The sequence below is a fragment of the Cetorhinus maximus genome, chromosome 12, assembly GCF_964194155.1.
Source record: "Cetorhinus maximus chromosome 12, sCetMax3.hap1.1, whole genome shotgun sequence".
In the NCBI taxonomy this organism is placed as follows: Eukaryota; Metazoa; Chordata; class Chondrichthyes; order Lamniformes; family Cetorhinidae; genus Cetorhinus; species Cetorhinus maximus.
The window spans coordinates 82,381,617-82,405,561 of record NC_135890.1 but is presented as its reverse complement, the minus strand read 5'-3'; the positions used below and the strand labels follow the sequence as shown (position 1 = coordinate 82,405,561).

Sequence of the window (23,945 nt, the reverse complement as noted above, 5' to 3'; positions counted from 1 at the left end):
ATTTTATGCCTCCTTCTGTCTTACACTAACATTTGTTCACAAGTTTTGTACTTTAGTACAAATCTGCTGTGAATCACAGAATTCTAATTGTCCTTCACTTTAATACTCTGCTTAAAACATTTTAATGGGCAACATTTGAAAAATAGCAAGTTTAATCATAATACATACCATATAATTGGTGTAATAGGACTCATAACATTAGCATAATTTCATTTCCACACAATGTGACATTTTCAGGCAAATGAATTGGCATCAGGCAAGTCATCTTCTATATGTATATATTAAGGAAAATCAAGCATAGAGGATAAAAGAGTGCAGAAAGTGCCAGAATGTTCCAGAAGTGGAGATGCTGGAGGGAGTGGGAGGATTTCTTTCTATACGGTATGACATGGTAATTGTTTAGCTACACCTTGGAAAGTGGAACAGGAGGGAACGGAAGTGAAATGCAGTTTTTGGCCCATATTTCAATAAAAACAGACTGGAACCTTGATTATTCACAATAATTTCGGTGGATGATTAACTTAGTTTTGCATAAACCAGCCAGAGCACATTTGTGAAGTATTTAATTGTTTATTCACAGACTTTGTTGCAGATTTCATTCATGTAGGGTAAAAATTGGGCAGGGAGATCTAGTGCCTGTAACAGAGCCCACCCAACTTTCCACCTATTATTGGCTCCACTCACTTATGGAAAATTTAATTATTTGCTCATTTGCGTTAAGTGGGTGGTAGATTCCCCGCCAATATGGCTGACAATTGGGTTTCCATTCTACTGTTACAAGCTACCAAAATTAACTTTGCTGCCAAATGGTATTTTAAATTAACAAACTAAATAGTGCATAAAGGACAAGCACAATCTCTAGGAGACATTTCCACTGAACCAGCTTGGTGAGAAAAATAAAGAAAATAAGGTGATATGTTATTTGGAAAATAGGAATCTAAATGGTGTAGAGAAACAAAGGGATCTGGGAATACAAATACCTATATGATTAAAAGTAGAGACACAGGTGAATAAAGCCATAAGGAAAAAAGGAAACAAAGCAGTAGGGTTTATTTATAGTGGGATAGAATTGAAAGAAAATAGAGAAGCTATGCTAAACTTATGTCAACTTTGGTTAGACCACATCTGAAGCACTGTTTACAGATCCCCACATTATAAAAAGGATATAGAGGCACTGGAGAGGGTGCATAAAAGATTCATAAAGATGGTACCAGATGACAAGGTTATACCTACCAAGAAAAGGATGAACAGACTGGGTCTCTTTTCTTTTGAAAACAGAAGGCTGAAGGGTGATTTAATAGAGATTTTATCTGAAAGGTTTTGATAGAGTAGGCACAGAGAGAATGCTTCCTCTTGTGGGGAACAGCATAACTAAAGGCCATCAATATATGATAATCACCAAGAAATCAAATAGGGAATTCGGAAGAAACTTCTTTACCCAGAGAATGGTGAGAATGTGGAACTCATTACCACTCGGAATAGTTGAAGCGAATATTATAGCGATTTTTAAAGGGAACATATGGGTAAGTATATGAGGGAGAAGGGAATAGAGGGTTATGCTAATATAATTAAATAAGAAAGGAGGGATGAAAGCTCAAATAGAACATAAATGATGGCAAGGACTAGCTGGATTGTATGGCCTGTTTCTGTGCTGTGTATTCTCTATAATTCTACGTGAGAAGTGAACATTAACCAGAATGGTACAGTATTTGAGACCGTTACATCAATCGTAACAGATTATGCCTCAGATGATTCCAACGAGGCCTGATCAGCTGTATCTCTAAATGGTTAGTTGTGCGCATCTAAGTTGGCAGGTTGATTATTGAGTCAGCCTATTTGATTAACTGGATCAGCCTTGTTGCATATTGAGAAGCAATGATTGTGAAGCTTATTTAGTTCAGCTTTGGTTTGGAAATTTTATTGAGGCATTCTCTGAGGTCAACTGTTTCTGTTTGTATGATGAGTTGTTGCACGTTCGAACACCGAATCAAACGTGGCCTCTTCCCTCTTTCAGCTCAGCCTCCTGGCATCTATCTAACGGTTATCCTAAGTTGTTTACTGTGTGCCAGCCACGATCAAGTTGGTAGCACTCTCACCTCCAAGTCAGTCAAGTTACACACCAGAGAAAATCTAGGTGATACTTCCATACAGAAATGAGGGATTGCTGTATTGTCAGAGATGTTGTGTTTTAGATAGGTCTGCCCTGCCAAGTGGTTTTTAAAGATCCCATTGCACTATTTAATGGGGTGGTGTCCTGGCCAATATTTATCCCCACCCCTATTTATCTACACCCCTAGAACAGATTCTCTGATCATTATGTTATTATCGTTTATTGATTAAAATCAGCAATACTCAAATTTTGAACTACCAAACGATTATTGCTGTTTGTATAACCTTGATGTGTGCAAATTAGCTGCCATGTTTCTTGTATTACAATAGTGACTATACTTCAAAAGTGCATCACTGGCTGTAAAACAGTTTGGGATGCCTTGAGGTTGTGAAAGGCACCAAGCAAATGCAAGGCTTTCTTTCTTTTGTTTACAATACCTTCCTCTTTGTGATTCATCTGTGCTCTTTTTTGCCCCTTCAATGTAATGGGTGAATTTTCCAAATATATGTCTTTCTCTTTGAAGTCATCTAAACAGTGCATTCACTCTAGAGGCTTAGGGTCAGAGCAAAGTGATTTCAACTTCATGCAGACACTGAACTTATGCAATGCAACTTGTTCAGGCCCACACTGACAGAGAGAGGACCTCCTTCAGTCCATTGCCAGGCCAAGCAATGATTCCAGGGTCAGATTTAAATCACACTATAACTCGTCAGAAATTCAGCCTAAAGATTCCATACGCAATCCACTGGGTTGCATTTTGGGACGTCCTGAGGATGTGCTGAAGTTGCCATATTTATTTATTTTTTCCCATTACTGCAGTGTCAGTGCAAAACTTGATGTTGATGTTACAGTAATATACATGCTGAGTCTTCCTTCCCTTCCCCTCATGATGTGTTCATGACTTTGTTGCTTTTTGTTTGGATGAATCATCTATTAATGTGTTCTGAACCTTTTTACATAAAGACAACCAGTTTCATTTTGAGATGCTAATTTCTATTCAAATTTATGGAACACGAACATAACAGGACAATAAATATTACAAAACCTCTCTTTTATTTATGTCAACTGATATTATCATGCAGAATATCTAACTTTTATTTGTTTGGAATATTTGCATATATTATATATATATGTTATATCATATTATAATATATATTATATTATCCATATATACGATAAATGAATCCAAAAAGCTTATTAATTATGTCCCTTTCTTTCTCAAAATTTGGTGCCAGTTGGGAAGCTGCTGTCAATTAACTCGTCTCCTTCCCTGAAGTGTATCATAAGGTTTAGATTAATAATGGAGAAGAACAAGGAACGGTCTAAAGTAGGACTTCTAAATTGGAAAAGGACCAACTCCAATGGAGTGAGGGGGGATCTAGCCAGGGTAAAATGGAACCAAAAACTGACAGGGAAAACTGCAGTGGAACAACGAGTGATCTTTAAGGAGGAGATGTTTCAGGTACAGGCTAGGTACATTCCAATAAGGGGGGAAGTTTGAAAGGTAAGGGCAACAAAGCCAAGATTCCTTGGAGGGAGATAGAGAATATGGTGAAAGAAATAAAGGAGGGTGCGTATCAGGTGAATTGTTCAAGCGAGCACCAGGCTAAACACAATGGGCCAGATCTTCCAATGTCAACATCAATGAACGTTGAGGCATTTTCCACTGTTGAGTTTTAGGACCCATCGAAAGTCCTGACATGCACAAGTGCTGTAATTGACCTGGACGTTTAAACTTCCGATGGGCTGATTGGCACTGCCCTTGACACTCGGTGAATGTCTCTTACGCTAATCTCAGTGTTGGAGACTTGGGCTAGATCCGTGCTACTTACCCAGACCAGATGCTTACCCTAGAATTCTTACGCTGCTTAATTTCGGGTGTAATTCAGTGATTAACAGCGTAACTCAACCCACCACCCCAATTTACCCCCAATCGCAACCCCCGACCTGACTACCCAGCCCCCGACCTGACTGACCACCCCTCCGACCCACCACTGACTACCCAGCATCCAACCCAACTACCCAGCTCTCCAGCCCAACTGAATGCCTTCAACCCACCCACCTATTCACCCAGCCGCCCACCCACTCATCCATTCACCCACCCACTGAAATTTTTTCGGGCCTTTAAACACTTAGCTGAATATGGCAACTGATACTGTAAAAGTGGGGGTGGGGCGAGTCCTCTGTGCTGCTCCTCTTCACTAATGCTCTTGTGGATGGCAGTGCAGGAGCATTGCTGCTGCAGCTGAGATAGAAAGTACTGCATGAAAGGACTCAAAGAGGTGGGGCTGCAGCAATCTTCGCAGTCAGAGACAATCACCCCAGCATTGGAAGATCCGGACCAATAAGTTGAGAGGGGAAGTGAACAGGAAAATAAGACTCACAAAGAGAGAATATGAGGATAGAATGGTAGTCAACATAAAAGAAAACTCAAAAATCTTCTACCAGCATGTAAGTATTAAGCTAGTAGTAAGAAGTGTAGTGGGACCCGTTAGAGGCACAGGGCAAGGCTAGAATACTTGATGAGTTCATTGTATCAGTGTTTACTAGGAAGAAGATGAAAAATAAATGCTGGCCTAGCCAGCAAAGCCCACAACCCATGAAAGAATAAATTAAAAAGACATAAATAATAAATACATTTTTTAAAAGTTCTGGCAAAATATCATTAGAAGCAAAGATGGTAGGAGTAATGGATGGGGTGAAAACTGATAGGTAGGATGTATGCTTAGAGTGGATAAGCTGCCTGTTCAGGATGGCTTGCAACCAAGGTTGTTAAATAAAGAGGGGTGGAGATAGCAAAAGGGCTTGCCATAATAGCAGTTCTCCCTCCCGAACAGCACAGTGGGTATTCCTGGTCCAGCCAGCGATGCCCACATCCCATGAACAAGTAAATAAATAAAAAAATCTTCCAATCTTCCCTAGAAATAGGAGAGGTGCCAGAGAATTGGAGAGTGGCAAATGTGACAGCCTTACCCAAGAAAGGGTGTAAGGACATTCCTAGCAACTACAGGCCGGTCAGTTTAACATCAGTGGTGGATAAGGCTTGAGAAATAATAATCAAGGGGAAAAAAAATCAAAGATTTGAGTTGAAGGAAGCTAACATGGATTTGTAAAAGGCAGATTGTGCTTGAATAAGCAAATTTAATTTTTCATGAAGTAACAGAGATGGTTGATGAAGGGAATTCAATGGAAATTGTTTCTATGGATTCTAAGAAAATGTTTGACAGTGTACCACATAAAAGGATGAGTAACAGAATTCAGGCTTATGGATTAGAATGTCGGTGTTAGCTTTGATAAAATATTGGGTTAAGGATGGAAAACAGACTCGGGGTAAGCGGGTGTTTTTCAAACTGGAGAATAGTAGACAATGGTGCTCGCTAAATGTCAGTGCTAGGACCACTGCTTTTTTGATATGTATATAAATGGCTTGGATATTGGAATACAGAGTAATATTTCAAAATTTGCTGATGAAACCAAACTTGGAGATATGGCATACAATGAGGATGATACCAATTGACTGCAATAAGACATCGGCCAGAATTATTCTGATGGCAGCAAAAACATTGCCCCCTATACTACCTGTGCCCACAGCCACTAAACACTTCAAGGAGGGTTAATTGACCAGAGATAGAAATTCCAGGAGGAATTCCCGCCTCAGAGAGCTGCCGGCCAATTTGATTGGGTGACAACTCTCTAGTCCCAGCAGTGCCAGAAGCTGCAGTGGACAGGACTGGGACTACAAGCAATCCTCTGAGTCTCAGGAGTCCAGGACCAGGTAAGTTTTGGGGGTCTGAAGGCGGGAAGGGGAGGTGAGGCTCCAAGGACTGGGCAGAGGGGTTGCGGTGTTGGTGAAGAGGGCAGGTAGGGCAGAAGCACCCACAGAGGCCAGAGCTTTTGGGGGGTGCCCAATGTAAAAAAGAGGCCATTGATAGAGGCGCCCCCATTCTCTTCCTACCTGAGGCCTGAGTAGAGTCACTTTTCAGATTTGCCCCATCCCTGAACTCCTCTTGCCAGCTTGAAAATTGACGCTGGGCGGGAAACAGCCCTTATGTGGTCATTAATTAACCACTTCAGGGCCTTAATCAGTCAAGGGCGGGGGGTAGGGGGTGCAGGACCAGCCTAGGCCTCACAGGCCCACCGTAAACTTGTGGAGAGCCCAGTGGGAAGGTCAGTCAGGGAATTTTACAACCAACCTCTGTCTACAAACCTGCCAGTGGGGGAATGTAAAATTCTGCCCATAGATAGGCTAGCAGAATAAGCAGATAATCGGCAGATGGAATTTTATAGGGAGAAATATGAGGTGATGCATTTTGGCAGAAGGGATAGGGAGAGGCAACATAGACTTAATGGCACAATGCTAAAGAATATCCAAGAACAGAGGGACCTGAGAGTTGATGTACATAGGGCAGAATTTAATGCCCTCCCCTGTGGCGAGTTTGGTTGCATTTAATCAGGCGGGAGAGTGGAAGGTGGCGACCACACCACCTTGTGCCTCCACCCTGATTAGGTCCATGGCAGCAAGGCCCATTTAAGGGCTTCATCCCACCGCCGCTGGTATTAACCCAATGCCGAGTTGGTGGGGGTGGGTGGTGGCGGGTCGCTTGCCATGCTGGGAACACAAGCAAATCCATGCACGGTTGTTTCCAGGCTCCTTGAGGGGGCAGTTCCCTTGTTCAAAGGCATTCAGTGCCTGATGGAGGGGCAAGGCATTGGGAAAGGGGTGGAACTGCTGAGAGCCACCCCCTGCCCTTGCTGCCAACCCTCTTCCTCCCCACTCCTTTCCTCCCGCCATCGCTCTCCTGTAGCCTGGGATCCAACGACAATCCTGGGCCTCAGCTGGGTGTTGTGCTGGCAGCAGGAGCTGCCTTCCCAGTAGCATTGCTGTTCAATAGAGCTGCTGGCCTCTGATTGGGCAGCTCTCAGCAGGTCCTTGATCCCAGGAAAGGTCCACTGCTGTCCATTCATGTGTCTGAGTGGCACTTAATGCAATGGGCCTTCCCTTATATCAGATCCACTAACTCGGGGTGATGAAGTCTGGTATCTTCTGGGTATTTATGGTTCAGTTCCACATTAGGTAATATATTTCACAACTGAGATTTGCATGAGCAATTTGCTAACCTTTATTATGTAGTAGTGCAATTGTTATTTGATGAGCTTAATTGAGTGACTTCATTTTGAATAATGTTGCTAAGCAGCGTGCAAGGCTTCAAGATGCAATTACATCCATGCTGTTCTTTCCTTCCTAACTAGTCAAGCGACAAGAAAAGTCTGTATGAGCCAGGTATTGTTTTGTAGAGTTTACCATTTTTTAGTCTTCAGAGCAATGGCATGTTGGAGCGAATTAAACAACACTGACAGGCATGAACTGTACCAGCTTGAGATGAAGGTAGTTATTGCCTTCAAAGGTGCACATAAATTCTTAGTTTGATCAGAGAAAAGTGTGTTGCTGATGGAAGAATTGATTTCATTTAGTAGACTCATCAACAGAGTTTTCGAGCTGCTATCTGCTGACAGTCAATTGCAATGTCCAATAAAGCTCAGCAATGAATGCTTTGTGTCTCTTGAATGGTCTTGAGATTGGAAAACGAACACTGTAAGGAGAAGAAGGAGGTGCTATTGTTGTAGGTTGTTTTGTTGGGTAGAACAGTATTAGCTGTCAGGTTGAAAACAGTCACGGAAGCATAGAGGGAAGATTGGAATTGTCATTACATAAAAGACTAATTAATTAAGGCTTATCTCTGCTTTTATGTTGGTTTGCTGTACACCTTGATTAATAACAGACAAGTAATAGGCTGTAATCAAAATGGATTAGGTGGAAAATTGCTGGAGCAAGGAATTAGATAACGTGTGCTGAAGCCTTTCCTGACCTTGAACTGATTGGAGTCCATTTAAACACTGAAACACAGCAACATTTATCAAAGTGATCTATCTCTCACAATCTGTGCCCCATGGAGTCTCTCTCAACCCATCCTACTGTGTCTTTCCAGCTGTGTTTTCTCTTGTAAAAAGCAGTTGCCTTTATCAAAACAGAGGGACATATATGCTGAGAAAGCTTAAGAAAAATGTCATTTAAATTGCCATTACAACACTACTCTCGGTTAGAAAGTCAGGAATTTAATTGATTCGGACAAGATGTTGTGGATTGTAAAACCTCATTAAAAGCTCAACTCAAAGATGACAAGATGATACATGAGGCTGTACACACTCCCTAAAATATTGGAACTAAAGCTTGTGAAAGATACGTTACTTTGAGGCTACTGTTCAGCTACCTTCCGAGGCATCTTGATTTTCACCAGCAGGGACTTGAATGTTTTGCTTTTTGCGTGTAACAACATTAGTATAGTCAGTGCTTTGTCAATATTGGGTTGCTTATATTACCAAATCAATATTCATTGCATTGTTATCCAATCCATAAATTTGGATTCTTTCCCCTCAATGAGTTTACTGCCTTTCAATGCTCATGGGCAATATTTTTTTTCTTATTGTAAGCAACTATGTTGTAAGAAGGGATTTTCATCAGTGGGAATTTGGTTGGCTATTGTGAGGAATCTGCAGAAGACGCCTACCCATCCATTTTATAAGAGTTGTGTTTTCCACTCTGGATCTCAGTTGTACTGTATATGTACAGTGGAAGTAAGTTGGGCAAAGCAGCTCTGTGAAAATATTTGTTAAGTAGCAATTCATCAGAGATTTGATTTAAATATTTTAGAAAGAATTTTGACACTTCATTGTTTTGGGAATAGTTTAAGTACAGTGTTGTGTAAGTCATGTATTGTTCTATACTTGCTGTGACAGGGGCTGTACTTCAAAAGCACTTAATTGGCTGCAAAGTGCTTTAAGGCATGTTTGTTCTAGGATTGTGAAAGGCGCTTCAACAGATAACCATAGAATCACTGAGCACAGAAGGAGGCTATTCAGTCCTTCTTTGTAACTCGCCAAATGTCGATCATAACACACTGATTAATTACTGTAACTCTGCAATCATTCACTGTGTCTCCTAATCATTCACAGCTCCCCAATCCTTCACTGTAAGTCATTATCACAGGGACAGAAACTGTGGAGAAATGGTTGTGTATGTTGTTTTTTCCTGGCGTTGCTGATGGAGTTATGGCAAACAATTGGGAGGACATCTTACCCCAACTGGAATTCTTTCCATGCATTTTTTGCTATATTGTTTTTATTGTCTTTCTATATCCTACATTTCCTCCCTGATATATACAGTGCTCAGAGTGTTAAACAAAACAATGGTTTTAGACCATATGTAGTGGTTCATGCTGCAATAAAACAGAAAATACTAGAACTACTCAGTAGGCTAGGCACCAACTGTGGAGAGAAACAGAGTTAACGCCCGGAATCTTCCATTCTGGAGTGTAAGTTTGGAGTTGGGAGTGGAAGCAGGCGTGATTTCTGCTCCGGGGGGTTGGTGGGCGTGGGTGTGGGGTGGCTGACCATGCGTGATCTTGCGCTGTTCAGCTCATTAAATATGCATTCGCGAAGAGCTCACTGCTTCTTGCAGTTGGGGCAGGCCATTACCTCATGGGATTGAAGATCTGGGTGCCATATTTAGAGGGCACCAGACATCCTGCACTATCCTTTCCACCTTTGTCCAGCCACTGCTCCACCCTTCTCCGCTAACCCTTCCTCCTTTCATTGGTCATCATCTACCACTACCCGCTCTCAAGCATTGGCTGGCGTTTGCAGGTGCTCCCCAAAGAGGACAATGCAATAGCAATTCACCATTAATCATGGATGAAGTCTACCTTGCTAGGTGCATGCCACTTATGCGCAGTCGTAAAAGTAAACATTCTAATTTCTTGCTGGCGGGAACCTAATTTGGAGGGGGAACTTATTTCTGGCAAGGTGGCTTTTTAATAAGCATGCGTGGCTTGCTAATGCATACAAAAGGGCTTTGCATTGTGCACTGGGAGTTTCGACACACCTTTAAAGCTCCAAGAACATAATTCCTAAAGTTCAACCCGCCGTTGGGAAGCTGATTCTTAGCCTCCCGCCAAATTAAGTTCCCCTGCCTGCTAAACTTCCTGCTGCTGGTGAGGCCAGGAGATTCCGCCCAACTTTTCGGATCAATGATCTTTCATTGGAACTGCGATGTTTTTTTTCTGCTTTTCGAATGAAACAAGGATTATGATGATCAAACTGTGTGATCACTGGTGCAATATGCACCATAATTAGGTACCAGCTTGTGCTCTACTCAACAGATAGCGCTTACTGAGGAACATGCTTCATGACTAAAGAGATGTTGAGTGTTAATAGAAGCTGCGTTCTCATGTACTCCAGACAAAAGTGTTGGCAGAAGACCCAAACCATTTTGAGATTCTAGCCTACCTGTCAATGTTGAAAGATTACATCCACTCTCAGTAATTTTCTGATGTACACAGACTGTAGGCAAGGTTTCTCACCACTAGTGTGTAATTTGAAGAATTTCCCCAGTAATGCTTCAGTGTATGCTTGTTGCAGGTATAGATAACAAGCAATTCATTTTAGCCCCAAGCTATTTGTTCCCATTCTGTTACTCTGCTGACTTGATCATTGTAACTGATTCTTTAGTTACATTCTGTTTGTTATCTCTAACTGACCAGATTTTTTAATCAAATCCAAACAAGTAATGAATCTCCTGCACAAGGAATGAAATTATTTTTTGCAGTTTCAGTATTTGAATATGTAGAAAAGTAATTTTCCTACTGTAACCTGAAGCACTCTACTATCTTTCCCTTTCTATATTATTTCAGTCATCATGACTCTCTTGGTTTCCATTGCCCCCATTCATGGTTTTAAGTCCCACGCCAGGGCTTGAGCATTCAAAACCAACAGTGACACTCTAGTGCAGTACTAAGGGAGTGCTGCACTGTCAGAGGTGCCATCTTTTGAACAAGATGTTAAACCGAGACCACATCTGCTTGCTTGGGTTGATGCAAAAGATTCCATGACATATTTTGAAGAAGAGCAGGTTGGAGATTTCCTTGGTGTCTGGCCCAATATTTAACACACAATCAACATCACACAAAAACCCCAAATTATCTGGCTATTATCACATTGCTGTTAGTTTGCTTTACACAAATTGGCCGTAGTGTTCCCTACAATACAACAGTAACTATAATTCGAAAGTACTTCATTGGCTGTAAAGTGCTTTGAGATGTCCAGTGGTCATGAAAAGTGCTATTTAAAGCAAGCCTTTTTTCACACTACAGTGCCCAACAAAACTATTGTCCTCAGCTTCCAAATCCCCTACTTCCCACTATGTAGTACCATAGGGCTCACACATGGTTATGACCTCAAATTTTACATATAGAAAAGTTGATGCTCACAAGTGAATTCAAGAAAGCTAAATCACTGATTACTTTTTAATTTTTTTATTCATTCATTAATTGCCCTTGAAAAGGTGGGGGTGAACTGTTTTCTTGAACCGCTGCAGTCCATGTGGTGTAGGCACACCCACAGTGCTGTTAGGGAGGAAATTCCAGGATTTTGACCCAGCAACAGTGAAGGAACGGCAATATAGTTCCAAGTCAGAATGGTGAGGAGAGAAACTTGCAGGTGGTGGTGTTTGCATGCATCTGCTGCCCTTGTCCTTCTAGATGGTAGCAGTCATGCTGTCTCAGGAGCCTTGGTGAGTTTCTGCATTACATCTTGTAGATGGTACACACTGCTGCCACCATGGATGAGGTGCCAATCAAGCGAGCTGCTTTGTCCTAGATGATGTCGAGCTTCTTTAGTGTTGTTAGAGCTGCGGTCATCCAGGCAAATGGAGATTATTCCATCACATTCCCAACTTGTGTCATGTTGATGGTGGGCAGGTTTTGGAGAGACAGGAGGTGAGTTACTTGCTGCAGGATTCCTAGCCTCTGACCTGCTTTTGTAGCCACAGTATTTAAATGGCTAGTCCAGTTCAGTTTCTGGTCATGGTGACCTCCAAGATGTTGATAGTGGGGGATTCAGTGATGGTAATGCCATTGAATGTCAAGGGGTGATGGTTAGGTTCTCTCTTTTCAGAGATGGTCATTGCCTGGCACTTGTGTGGTGTCACTTGTCAGCCCAAGCATGGATATTGTCCAGGTTTTGTTGCATTTGGACATGGACTGCTTCGGTATCTGAGGAGTCGCAAATGGTGCTGAATATTGTGGAATCATCAATGAACAGCCCCAGCTCTGACCTTATGATGGAAAGAAGGTCAATGATGAAGCAGCTGAAGATGGTTGGGCCGAGGACACTATCCTGAGGAACTCCTGCAGTGATATCCTGGAGCTGAGATGATTGACCTCCAACTGTCACAAATATCTTCCTTTGTGCTAGATATGACTCCAACCAGCAGAGCGTTTTCCCCCCAATTTCCAATTACTCCAGTTTTGTTCGGGCTCCTTGATGCCACTCGGTCAAATGCTGCCTTGATGTCAAGGGCAGTCACTCACCTCACCTCGTGAATTCAGCTCTTTATCCATGTTTGAACCAAGGCAGTAATGAGGTCATGAGCTGAGTGGCCCTGGTGGAACCCAAACTGGGCATCGGTGAGTAGGTTATTGCTAAACAAGTGCCGCTTGATAGCACCGTTGATGACCCCTTCCATCACTTTACTGATGATCGAGAGTAGACTGATGGGTGGTAATTGGATGGGTTGGACTTGTCCTGCTTTTTGTGTACAATACATACCTGCGCAATTTTCCATATAGCCGGGTAAATGCCAGTGTTATAGCTGCACTGGAACAGCTTGGCTTGAGGTGGGGCAAGTTCTGGAGCACAAGTCTTTAGTATTATAACCGAATATTGTCAAGGCCCATAGCCTTTGCAGTATCCAGTGCCTTCAGCCATTTCTTGATATCACGTGAAGTGAATTGAATTGGCTGAAGACTGGCATCTGTGATGCTGGGGACCTTCAGAGGAGACTGAGATGGATCAGCCACTCAGCACTTCTGGCTGAAGATTGTAGCAAATATTTCAGCCTCATCTTTTGCACTGATGTGCTGGGCTCCCCCATCATTGAGGATGGGGATATTTGTGAAGCCTCCTCCATCAATTGTCCACCACCATTCACGACTGGATGTAGCAGGACTGCAGAGCTTAGATCTGATCGTTGGTTGTGGAATCGCTTAGCTCTGTCTATCACTTGCTGCTTATGCTGTTCGGCACAAAAGTAGCTCTGAGTCATAGCTTCCCCAGGTTGACACTTCATTTTTAGGTATGCCCAGTGCAGCACCTGGCATGCCCTCCTGAACTCTTCATTGAGCCAGGGTTGATCCCCTGGCTTGCTGGTAATGGTAGAGTGGGGGATATGCCAGGCCATGAGGTTACAGATTGTGGTTGAGTACAATCCTGCTGCTGTTTATGGTTCACAGCGTCTCATGGATGCCCAGTCTTGAGTTGCTAAATCTGTTTGAAATCTATCCCATTTAGCACAGTGATAGTGCCACACAACACAATGTTGGGTATCCTCAATGCAAAGACAGGACTTTGTCTCCACAAGGACTGTGTGGTGGTCACTCCTACCTATACTGTCATGGATCATGCAGCAGGCAGGTTGATGAGGATGAGGCCAATTATGTTTTTCCCTCTTGTTGGTTCCCTCACCACATGCTGCAGACCCGGTCTAGCAGCTATGTCATTTAGGACTCGACCAGCTCATTTAGTAGTGGTGCTACCGAGCCACTCCTGGTGATGGACATTGAAGTACCCCCACCCAGAGTGCATACTGTGCCCCTGCCATCCTCAGTGCTTCCTCCAAATGGTGTTCAACATGGAGGAGCACTGAATCATCAGCTGACGGGGTCGGGTGTTGAGGGCAGTGTGTGATAATCAGCTGCAGGTTTCCTTGCCCATGTTTGATCTGATGCCACCAGACTTCATGAGGTCCAGAGGTGATGTTGAGGACTCCCAGGGCAACTCCCTTCCGACTGTATACAACTGTGCCGCCGCCTCTGCTGGCCCTGTCCTGCTGGTGGGCCAGGAGATAGCCGGGGATGGTGATGGTTGTGTCTGGAACATTATCTGTAAGGTATGATTCAGTGAGTATGAGTATGTCAGGCTGTTGCTTGACTAGTCTGTGAGACAGCTCTCCCAATTTTGGCACTAGCCTTCCAGATGTTAGTAAGGAGGACTTTGCAGTGTTGACAGGGCTGAGTTTGCTGTTGTTGTTTCCGGTGCTTAGGTTGATGCTTGGTGGCCCATCCGGTTTCATTCCTTATAGACTTTCTAGCGGCTTGATACAACTAACTGGCTTGCTCGGCCATTTCAGAGGGTAATTAAGAGTCAACCACATTGCTGTGGGTCTGGAGTTACTTAAATCCCAGGAAAGGATTTCATTCTTGCACTCAGTTGTATACTAAAATTTACAATAGGACATAAGAGGCTCTTTTTGGGCCCTTTTTTGTCAGCAAGGGGTGGATATCGATTCTGATTCATGTCAGTAAAGCATTGCCAACTGTGACATAATCACAGCAAGTAAATCAAGCGATAATCTACCAGTGATTAACAGGTGAAAACTACTGTCACTAGTTGTTAAAGCTCTACACTATTTCTTTTTGCACTCTGATGCTTTGTACTCTGAATCTTTTGTGTCCATATCATTCTACAGTCCCGCTTCCATGGCAAGATTTCAATCTCTAAAAGATTTCTATCCTCGCATGATGGGCGCCTCACTGTGACCCTTTCACATTGTTTGAGTGAACAATGTTTTAGTGCAATATCTCGTAAACTATTGAGATGACAAACAGCTTTTAACACCTTTGCTGAATTGTTTTGAACAGATAAAGACTGTATATGTCATTCATCGCCAAGCAATATGAAACGCGGGGGATAATTACTGTACCATATAGAACTTGGTGTTATGACAGCAGTATTGAACAATTGTTTAGAACTGGGGCTAATAATTGAAATGCCATTGAAGCAACCATTTTGGTCACCCTCATTTTCATACAGTTACAATGAAACATCACAGTACAGTCAAAGTAGACCATTTTCACCATCCCTTCCTGGGCAGTAATCAACGGGATGAAAATCAGATGTGTTCCACAGCAGGAGTTTGATCCACACTGTCATATTACTGCTTAGTGAGGAAGATGAAAGATAACCCCACTGCTGAGACTAACCAGGTGCTTGTTCCCTCACATTTTGTGTCGAACAATGAATGGATTGAGCTTACATTCATCATACTTAACAAAATTCTCCATTTCTTCTGTTTTTAACACAGTGGTACATCAAGCTACCAGTCATACAGGAACAATGAAAGGAGAATTGAGACATCAAGTGCAGTGGTGCAGGCCTCGAGTACAAATGGATGCAGCAAGGTCAAGGAAAGCAAGCAGCAAAATCACCACAGACTGCGCAGGTATGAGGTTTACCTTTCAGCTTTAATTTTGTCCAATAGTAATATTCCCTCCTTCACTGTTAGCATTATTAGCATACACCAACCTCCTCCTCTTACTCATCAGTGCCAGGAAGACCATCATCTAGGATTAGAATACATTGAAAACAATTGTGAATTCTAGACACTGTCTAGTCATTATCTTTTGCTGATGAAACAGACCATAACGTTATGGTGCTATGATTAAAAATCAGGTCAGGAAACATTAAACAACGAAAACAAACACCAAAAATTCTTCAGCTTCCTTGATTTTCTGTTCCCCTAATTCACTTTTCTTTCCAATTATATCTTTCTATTTTTTATTTTTGCATTCACTTTCATCATTCTATGATTTCCTATTCTACATGTTTGTTTCCTTTGATATTTTTTAGATTTTTAAGTACATTACTTCGCTTTTCTACAGTGCCTCCACAGTCGTATCATCAGGTTTCATTTACTTTCCAATTTTTTTTTACTCTGCTGTCTTGAAGTTATTGACTGTGGACCCTGTTCAAGTGAAAATTATTCATGTGAGAAAATAAGAACATAAGAAATGGGAACAGGAGTAGATCATTCGGCCCCTCGAGCCTGCACCACCATTCAGTATAATCATGGCTGATCTTCTGCCTCAACTCCACTTTCCTGTTTCCTCGCTATATACCTTGATTCTATGAAAGACCAATAATCTATCTCAGCCTTAAATATACTCAATGGTGGAGTATTCTCTACCCCTCTAGGGTAGAAGATTCCAAAGACTTACAATCCTCTGAATGAGAAATTTCTCCTTGTCTCAGTCCTGAATGATCATCCCCTTATTCTGGGGCTTCGCTCTTGTGTTCTAGATTCCCCAGCCAGGGGAAACAACCTCTCCGTGTCTGCTCGATGAAGCCCATTCATTCACCTCTCATTATTCTAAACTGCAGGGAATATAAGCCTAATTTACACAACCGCTCGTCATTATATAATGCTGTCATCCCAGGAACCCATCTGGTGAAATTTCACTGTACTGCCTCCAAGGTAAATGTAACAGTATTCCAGTTGTGGCCTCGTCACCCTATATAATTGGACCACGACTCCTTCATACTTATGCTCTAATTCCCTTGCAATAATGGCCAACATGCCATTTGTATTCCTAATTGCTTGGCATCCCTGCATGCTAACTTTCTATGTTCCTTGAATGTGTCTCACTGAACATCAACATCTACAAGTTCCATAACAAAAACAGAATTACCTGGAAAAACTCAGCAGGTCTGGCAGCATCGGCGGAGAAGAAAAGAGTTGACGTTTTGAGTCCTCATGACCCTTCAACAGAACTGAGCAAAATTAGGAGAGGGGTGAAATATAAGCTGGTTTAAGGTGGGAGGGTGGGGGGAGAAGTGGGGAGGGGAGGGTGGGGGGAGAAGTGGGGTTGCGGGGGGTGGTTGTAGGGACAAGCAAGCAGTGATAGGAGCAGATAACCAAAAGATGTCACAGACAAAAGAACAAAGAGGTGTTGAAGGTGGTGATATTAGGAGAGGAGTGAAATATAAGCTGGTTTAAGGTGGGGGCGGGGAGAGAAGTTGGGGGGGGAGGTGTGGTTGGAATCTAAGGAATTTTGAAAAATCATAGCCTGTGCATTTGCTATCTCAGCAGTTACCTTTTTAAAACCATAGGAGGCAAGCCATCAGGACCTGGAGATTTGGCAAATTTTAATCCCTTAAGTATCACCAATACTTTTTCTCTGCTGATATAAATTACCTTAAATTCATCACTCTTTGCCATTGAACAGTGGCTGTCACTTAGGATAGTTGATTCTCATTCAAAATTCAGACAGGTACAATTCCAGCAGGATAAATAAATAATGAACGGAAGGAGGATTCCCACTTGCTTTCTTCCTCTAAAACGCAGAGTGCTCAACCCATTTCAAGCACCACAAACACTCCTTTGTTTAAAATTAGTTAACTCAGCACAACCTGAAGGCTGAAACTGGAATTTTGACAGTGCATATGGCTGGACCACTTACTAGGTAAACTTGCTGAGCTAATGGGGAAACTGGAATTTCTTTCACTCAAGATTGGCTCTAATTGGATGACATGGAGATCGAAAGATCAACTTTCCAGGCAAGTAATAATCAGAATTATAAAACCAAATCGTGTTTGGCTGTGATAATGGCCACAATGAAATAACCTGTTGATACTCACTGCCCAAGTTCAAAGAGAAAGGACGAACGCCTGAGCTCATAGGCAGCTTAGTATGAGTCAATGCCTTCAGGAGATGAAGACTGAAAATTGGGAAGAGCCAAAACAAGTTTGATTTGCATAATATCCTAAGTGCCACAAATTCATATTTTATTTCTATTTTGTGCATCAAGTAAGCTTCTTACAATATTCACACCCAACATGAGCAAATTAATAAAAAGGTCTATTCAATTTCACAAAAATCTTATTAAGTAGGATGTTCATATACTTTGTGTATATTGGAGTAACCATCTCAAACAGCAACAACTAGAAACACAATTTTCTTATTGCAATTTTGAATAATTTTTTTGCAAATTAAGATCAATCCACCAAGTGATGATTGTGCAGACTAGCTCATTTGTTTAGCTCATATGACTGCTAATAGATTACTGCAAACCATTATAGATAAATGTCCAAACAATGTAAATGAGTGGGAAGGTAAATTCACAAAATGATACAGTAGCTAATGATCCTTTAATATTCTGTAATTTTCAATTTTGGCTTAACGAAGGCTGAGGAGGATAAATTAATTATGGACACCATCCACACCAAAACTGCAAAGGTAGAATATACTGAATAGAAAGATGTTGGTTAAATTTGGAATCCTATTCATGTCTGGCTTTTATGGCCTGCCAGAGAGGATATAGTTTTAATTTGACAATGCTTTGAATATATAATGCAACCAGACGGCAAAAAATTAAGTTAATGGCTCAGCCTTCAAGCCGTGGCTACATCAAGAACCAATTAAATAGTAAAGGTGATGTTTAACAAAAAAAACCTTTGTCGCACAGCACTATGCACTTTTGGACCCTCATTAGAGACACGAAAGAAGATAAGATATAAGGTTTTAATGAATCTCACAGAATATTAAAGGGCATTCCAATCTGTGATCTTTCAGCTTTTATTAGCTAATCCTGCAGCTATAATATGATATTATGATTAGTTGCCGGAGGTGCATGGAGAAGACATTGACAAAAATCCCATTAAAATTCTCATTGGGACCATCTGTTCATAACAGTGTTCCTAGGAGTTGTGAATGCTCTGCATGTAAAAATGTCATTACTGCTTGTATATTTAGAGCCTCTACAAGGGGGTCACAACATACAGCAGGTCCTGCTGTGATGGAGGGTAAATATGTGTGTGAAGATACTGCCTAGTTCCATCTATTAACATAGTACTCTAATAATTACAGAGCCTAGAAAAAGCTTGGTGAATTAGATTCAGTGTAGATATTCTGTTTAGCTGGGCGCATCAAAGTTCTATGTGGGTTTGGTCAGTCTCAATCTAAACCCTAATGTTCATGGACTTATAGCAAAAATTTCAACAATTTCCCAATTTCATAATTTCTTAAACCTTTCCCGTGAATGGTGGCACAAGAGGCAGAGAAAGCACGTACTTATGTCTGTTTCCATGGTTAGTTTTTTTTGCCTGGAACGGGTCAGCAGCCTGTCACCAGAGGCTATAGCCTGAGGGACTATTATGTTCTACTGTAGGGTCAATGTGGGTGAACTCATCTCGTAAACATCGACCCCATTTGGAGTAATCATCAATAAGTAAGAGAAACATTGTGCCCAAAAAAAAGCCCCACGTAGTCAACATGGAGGCGGACCCATGGCCTTCCTGGCCATTCCCAAGGATGCAGGGGAGCAAAAGGAGACAATTTCTGCACGTGTTGCATGCAACTCTTGACCATGTTTTCGATTTCAATGTCCATCCCTGGCCATCATTAGTAGCTCCACACCAACATTTTCATTCTGGAAATGCTGGGGTGAGCACTATGCAATTCTATCAATAATGGTTGTCTTCCTCTGGGAGGCACAATGACTCTCGCTCCCCAGAGTAAGATGCCATCCTAGCAGGTGAACTCGTATCGCCTGTTAAAATAGGACTTCATTTTGTCTGACTTTGGCACGTTAGACCATCCCTGCAAGACTTGTTCCCTGACCTGCAACAAAACTGGATTGCAGTCTGTCCATTTTCTGACCTGTTTGGCACTCACTGGTGATGAATCCAGGAAGTTTAATAACAAGACAAGTTCTTGAGGAATGGGGACGTTCACATTGCTGTCCTTTAGAGGTAATCGGCTCAGTGCATTGGCATTGGCAATCTGGCTTCCCGGTATATTTGTAAGTATATTCGTTAGCAGCTAGAATCAGTGCCCACCTTTGGATGTGTGCCGAGGCGATTGGGGGTATTGCCTTATCTTCCCAAAACAAGCCTAGTAGTGGCTTGTGATCGGATACAATGGTGAAGTGGTGACCATGGATGTATTGGTGGAATTTCTTAACGCCAAATGCAATGGATAAGCCTTCTTCCTCTATTTGTGTATATCTTCATTCTGTCACACTGAGTGTTCTTGAGACATAGCCAATGGGCCGCTCAGAGCCATCCACCATCCGGAGGAAGAGTACTGTCTCTACTCCGTAAGGGGATGCATCGCAGGTTAAAATCAATTCTTTCTTTGAGTCGAAATGTACCAACAGGGCAGATAAATGTAGTAATTGCTTTACTGCCATAAAAAACCTGTTGTTGTGGATCTTGCCAAGTCCACCTGTGGTTTTTCTTGAATAACCCGCATAATGGAGCCAATACTGTTGACAAATTTGGGAGAAAACAACCATAGTAGTTAACCATTCCCAAGAAGGACTTGAATTCTGTGGCATTTTTCAGGGCGCCTCACGAATAGCTCACACCTTGTCTTCTATTGGGTGAAGACCCTGCGAGTCGACTCTATGACCTAGGTAAATCACTTCTTTTGCTTGGAAGATATATTTTTCCCTTTTCAAGCGTACTCTGGCTTGTGAGAAATGCTTCAATACCTCTTCCAAGTTAGGCAGGTGTTCTTCATCAGTTAGTCCTGTTACTAGGACATTATTGAGATAAACCACAACATGAGGTAGACCTTGGAGTAAATTTTCCATAGTCCATTGGAAAATGGCACAAGCTGATGAGACTCCGAAGGGTAGCCTGGCATACTGGTATAACCTCATATGTGTGTTGATAAGTCACAAAATCCCAAGAGGCCTTTTCTAGCTCAACTTGCTGGCTCATGTTGAGTTTCTTTTATGTGGTTCCCCCTGCCAGCTTGGAGTATAATTCATCAATTTTCAGTATAGGATGCCCATGCCTATCAAGTCTGGCCGCTTTGTTAACGGTCAACTTGTAGTCCCTGCATATTCGCACACTCTGATCAGGCTTTAGTACCAGATCTATGGGTATTGCTCATTTGGAAAATTGTACAGGTCGTAAGACTCTCAACCTTTCCAGCCTGTCCAATTCAATATCTACTTTTTCTCATAATGCACAGGGGACTGGCTTCGCCTTCAAATAGCTGGGTCCAGGATCCAAGATTTTAGCTTGCAGCCCCTGAATCTTCCCGAGCTCTTCCCTGAACATAGAGGCATATTTCTATAATAATTCTTGTAGATCTTTCATTCTGAGTTGAAAAATCTCAGTCCGCTCCAACTTTATTTCCTTAAGCCAGTAGAAAGCATGCTTCAGAATCGCCGGTTCTATGTTGAACTAGGTGGGAAGCGCAGCAGGTGGCGTATTCAGAAGAATGGTCTTCCTCAGGGAAGCGTGCTTGCACCGCTGCTGTACAACATCTACACGAATGACCAGACGTCTATGTACTGTGTCACATGCCGTTTTACATATGCTGATGATTTATGTGTCACTGCCCAAAGCACTGATTTTAACACCGTGGAGAAAACGTTTTCTGTGGCCTTGAAGGGACTAACATTCTACTATGAAGAAAACCACCTTCGCGCAAACCATCAAAGACACAAGTTTGTGCATTCCACCTCAGAAACCGTGAAGCCAAACGCCAGCTTAAAGTAACCTGGTGTGGAGCAACACTGACGCATTGCGAACACCCTATCTACTTAGGAGTCACCCTTGACAGATGCCTCATCTTCAAGAACCACATCGAAAAGACAAAGGCAAAAGTGAGCACACGAAACAACATCTTGAATAAGTTCACTAACACAAAATGGGGAGCAAGCTCGAAAACATTGCAAACCAGTGCACTTGTTCTTTGCTATTCCACTGCCGAATACGCCTGCCCTGCATGGGAAAGATCTACTCATGCTAAGAAGATGGATGCCGATCTGAATGCAAGCTGCCGACTTATCACAGATTGTTTAAAACCAACAAACACCAACAGCCTATATATCTTGGCGGGTATTGCTCCCCCGATATAAGAAGAATGGTAGCCAGCAAGAAAGAGCGACTCCGTCAAACATCAGATGAGAGGCACCCTCTACATGGTCATACATCTACACCCAGCCGCCTAAAGTCAAGGAAGAGCTTCATGAACAGTGTTGTTCCATTACAATCAACCCCATCTGAAGCCCGCATTGCCTTGTGGAAAGACCGGCTCACCAGTCTCGAACAACCCCCAGCGATGGAAATTCTACCAGATGAAAGCCTTCCCCCAGGAGCTAATTGCAATTGGGCAACCTGGAAGTGCCTTAACATACTTAGGACTGGTGTAGGTCGTTCAAAGGTGTCACTAAGCAAATGGGGATATACAACCAGCCCGACAACTTGTGAATGTGGAACTGAGCCACAGACTATGCAACATCTCCTGCAAAGCCTATCGCTAGAGGAACCCTGCACTGTTGCAGATCTTGCCAAATTCAACAACAAGGCACAAAACTGTGTCCAGTTCTGGCTGGGCCATGTATAGACTGTCCTTGGACACGATAAGAAAGAAAGAAGCCAGTTCCGACCAAGTAGAATTGAACCCTACCCTGTTACCACTATCAGGAGTAGGCTAGCAGACTGGCTTCTACATTGCACTGGAACCTTTTGCTTGTATGTTTTCGCCAGTTTATGTCTTCAGTCTGGCATCTGAGTTTTCCAGCTTTAGTGAGTGGCCTCCTCCATTCAGATACTTAAACGTGTGCTCCCCTATGACTCGTGGATGTGCCTGCATCCACCTCCATTCGAATGGGTTTTCTGTTGACTTCTACTGTAATGTAGATTGGCTCTGTTTTACCCATTTTTAAATTGTGTAGCAAGTAAATATCTGACTCTGTTTCCCCTGGCTCCTCCATTATATAAATTTCATGACTTTTGCCTTTTTGTTTGAAATTTTGCCTCAACCTTTTTTTATAATATCGCATAGCATGCCCATTGTGATGGCAGTAGAAACACTCTTCTTTTAAATTGTCATTCGCTTGCAGGCTGTCTGGTTCCAAAACTGCTATTATTGATGTGGTTTTTATCCATTAAATCAGTGCTTTTTGCTGGTCTGTTAATGGCAGCTGTTTTCCGCCTTTCCACGGAGCTCCACGCTTCCTCGCCATTTCTAGCCGGTGCCTCCCTCCTGACATGAAGAATGGCGCCATTTTGTGCTCCCTTGATTTCTTCTGACTGCCTGACTGCTCTCTCCATTGCGAGCGCCAACTCCAGGGCTTTGCTGAAATCCAAACTTGTATCTGACAACAACCTTGTTTGAATGGCGTCTTCATTAATCCCACACACTAATCGGTCTCTTAACATGTCATTAGTCAATGTCCCGAACTCACAGTGCTCTGTCAGTTGTCTTAAGGCTGCTACATAGCAAGCAACTCCAGGGCCGCAACACCTCGAATTGAAATTAAGACACTGCGTTGATACACAGTTTCGATTGAAAGTGGCTTTTCACAAGACTCATCAACTCATCAAAGCTCTTGGAATCCGGGGTGTTGGGTGCCATTAGACAATGAATTAGGCTGTAAGTTTTACTGCCACATGTCGATAAGAGGATCGCCTGCCTCTTCTCCTCCCTCGATAGAAAAAGAAAAATGCGAGGCGTTCAATATAATGTGACCAGCCATTGGTGGTCTGATCAAATGGTTCGATGCAGCCAAATTGTGAAGGAGATAACTTCAACAACTATGGTGAGGCCTTACAATTGTAATGTTCTTACAATCGGCCTGCAAGGCATGGCTGATTGATTTCAGTGGCATTTTCGCAGCTTTCCTTGGTGTTGTCAACTGGTCATGTTTTGCCTCGTTGCCAATTGTTATGTTCTATTATGGGGTCGCTTTGCTCGCGAACCAGTTGTACGCTTATCTGTCAGAAGGAGAGTCAATTACAATATACTGCAGACACAGAGACCAATATGAAATGAAGCCACATGCTATTTATTTACACAAACAACAAGCACTAACTTGATGTGTGTTTCTCCAACCAGACCCTACTCTAGATTAACTTTAACAGCTACATAGCTATTGGGTCTTACAGTCACATGGTCAATCTGCTCACCTTCTCTTAAAGATGT

At 42.4% G+C, this 23,945-nt stretch overlaps 1 protein-coding gene across 1 annotated transcript in view; it reads left to right on the top strand.

Annotated features, from left to right (window-relative positions):
• Positions 1-23,945, top strand: part of srrm4 (serine/arginine repetitive matrix 4) — a 363,549-nt gene that overhangs the window by 249,468 nt on the left and 90,136 nt on the right. The window contains exon 2 of the mRNA XM_078554655.1: positions 15,306-15,443. Within this exon, the coding sequence (XP_078410781.1) occupies positions 15,306-15,443 (138 nt within the window). The remainder of the gene's footprint in view (positions 1-15,305; positions 15,444-23,945) is intronic.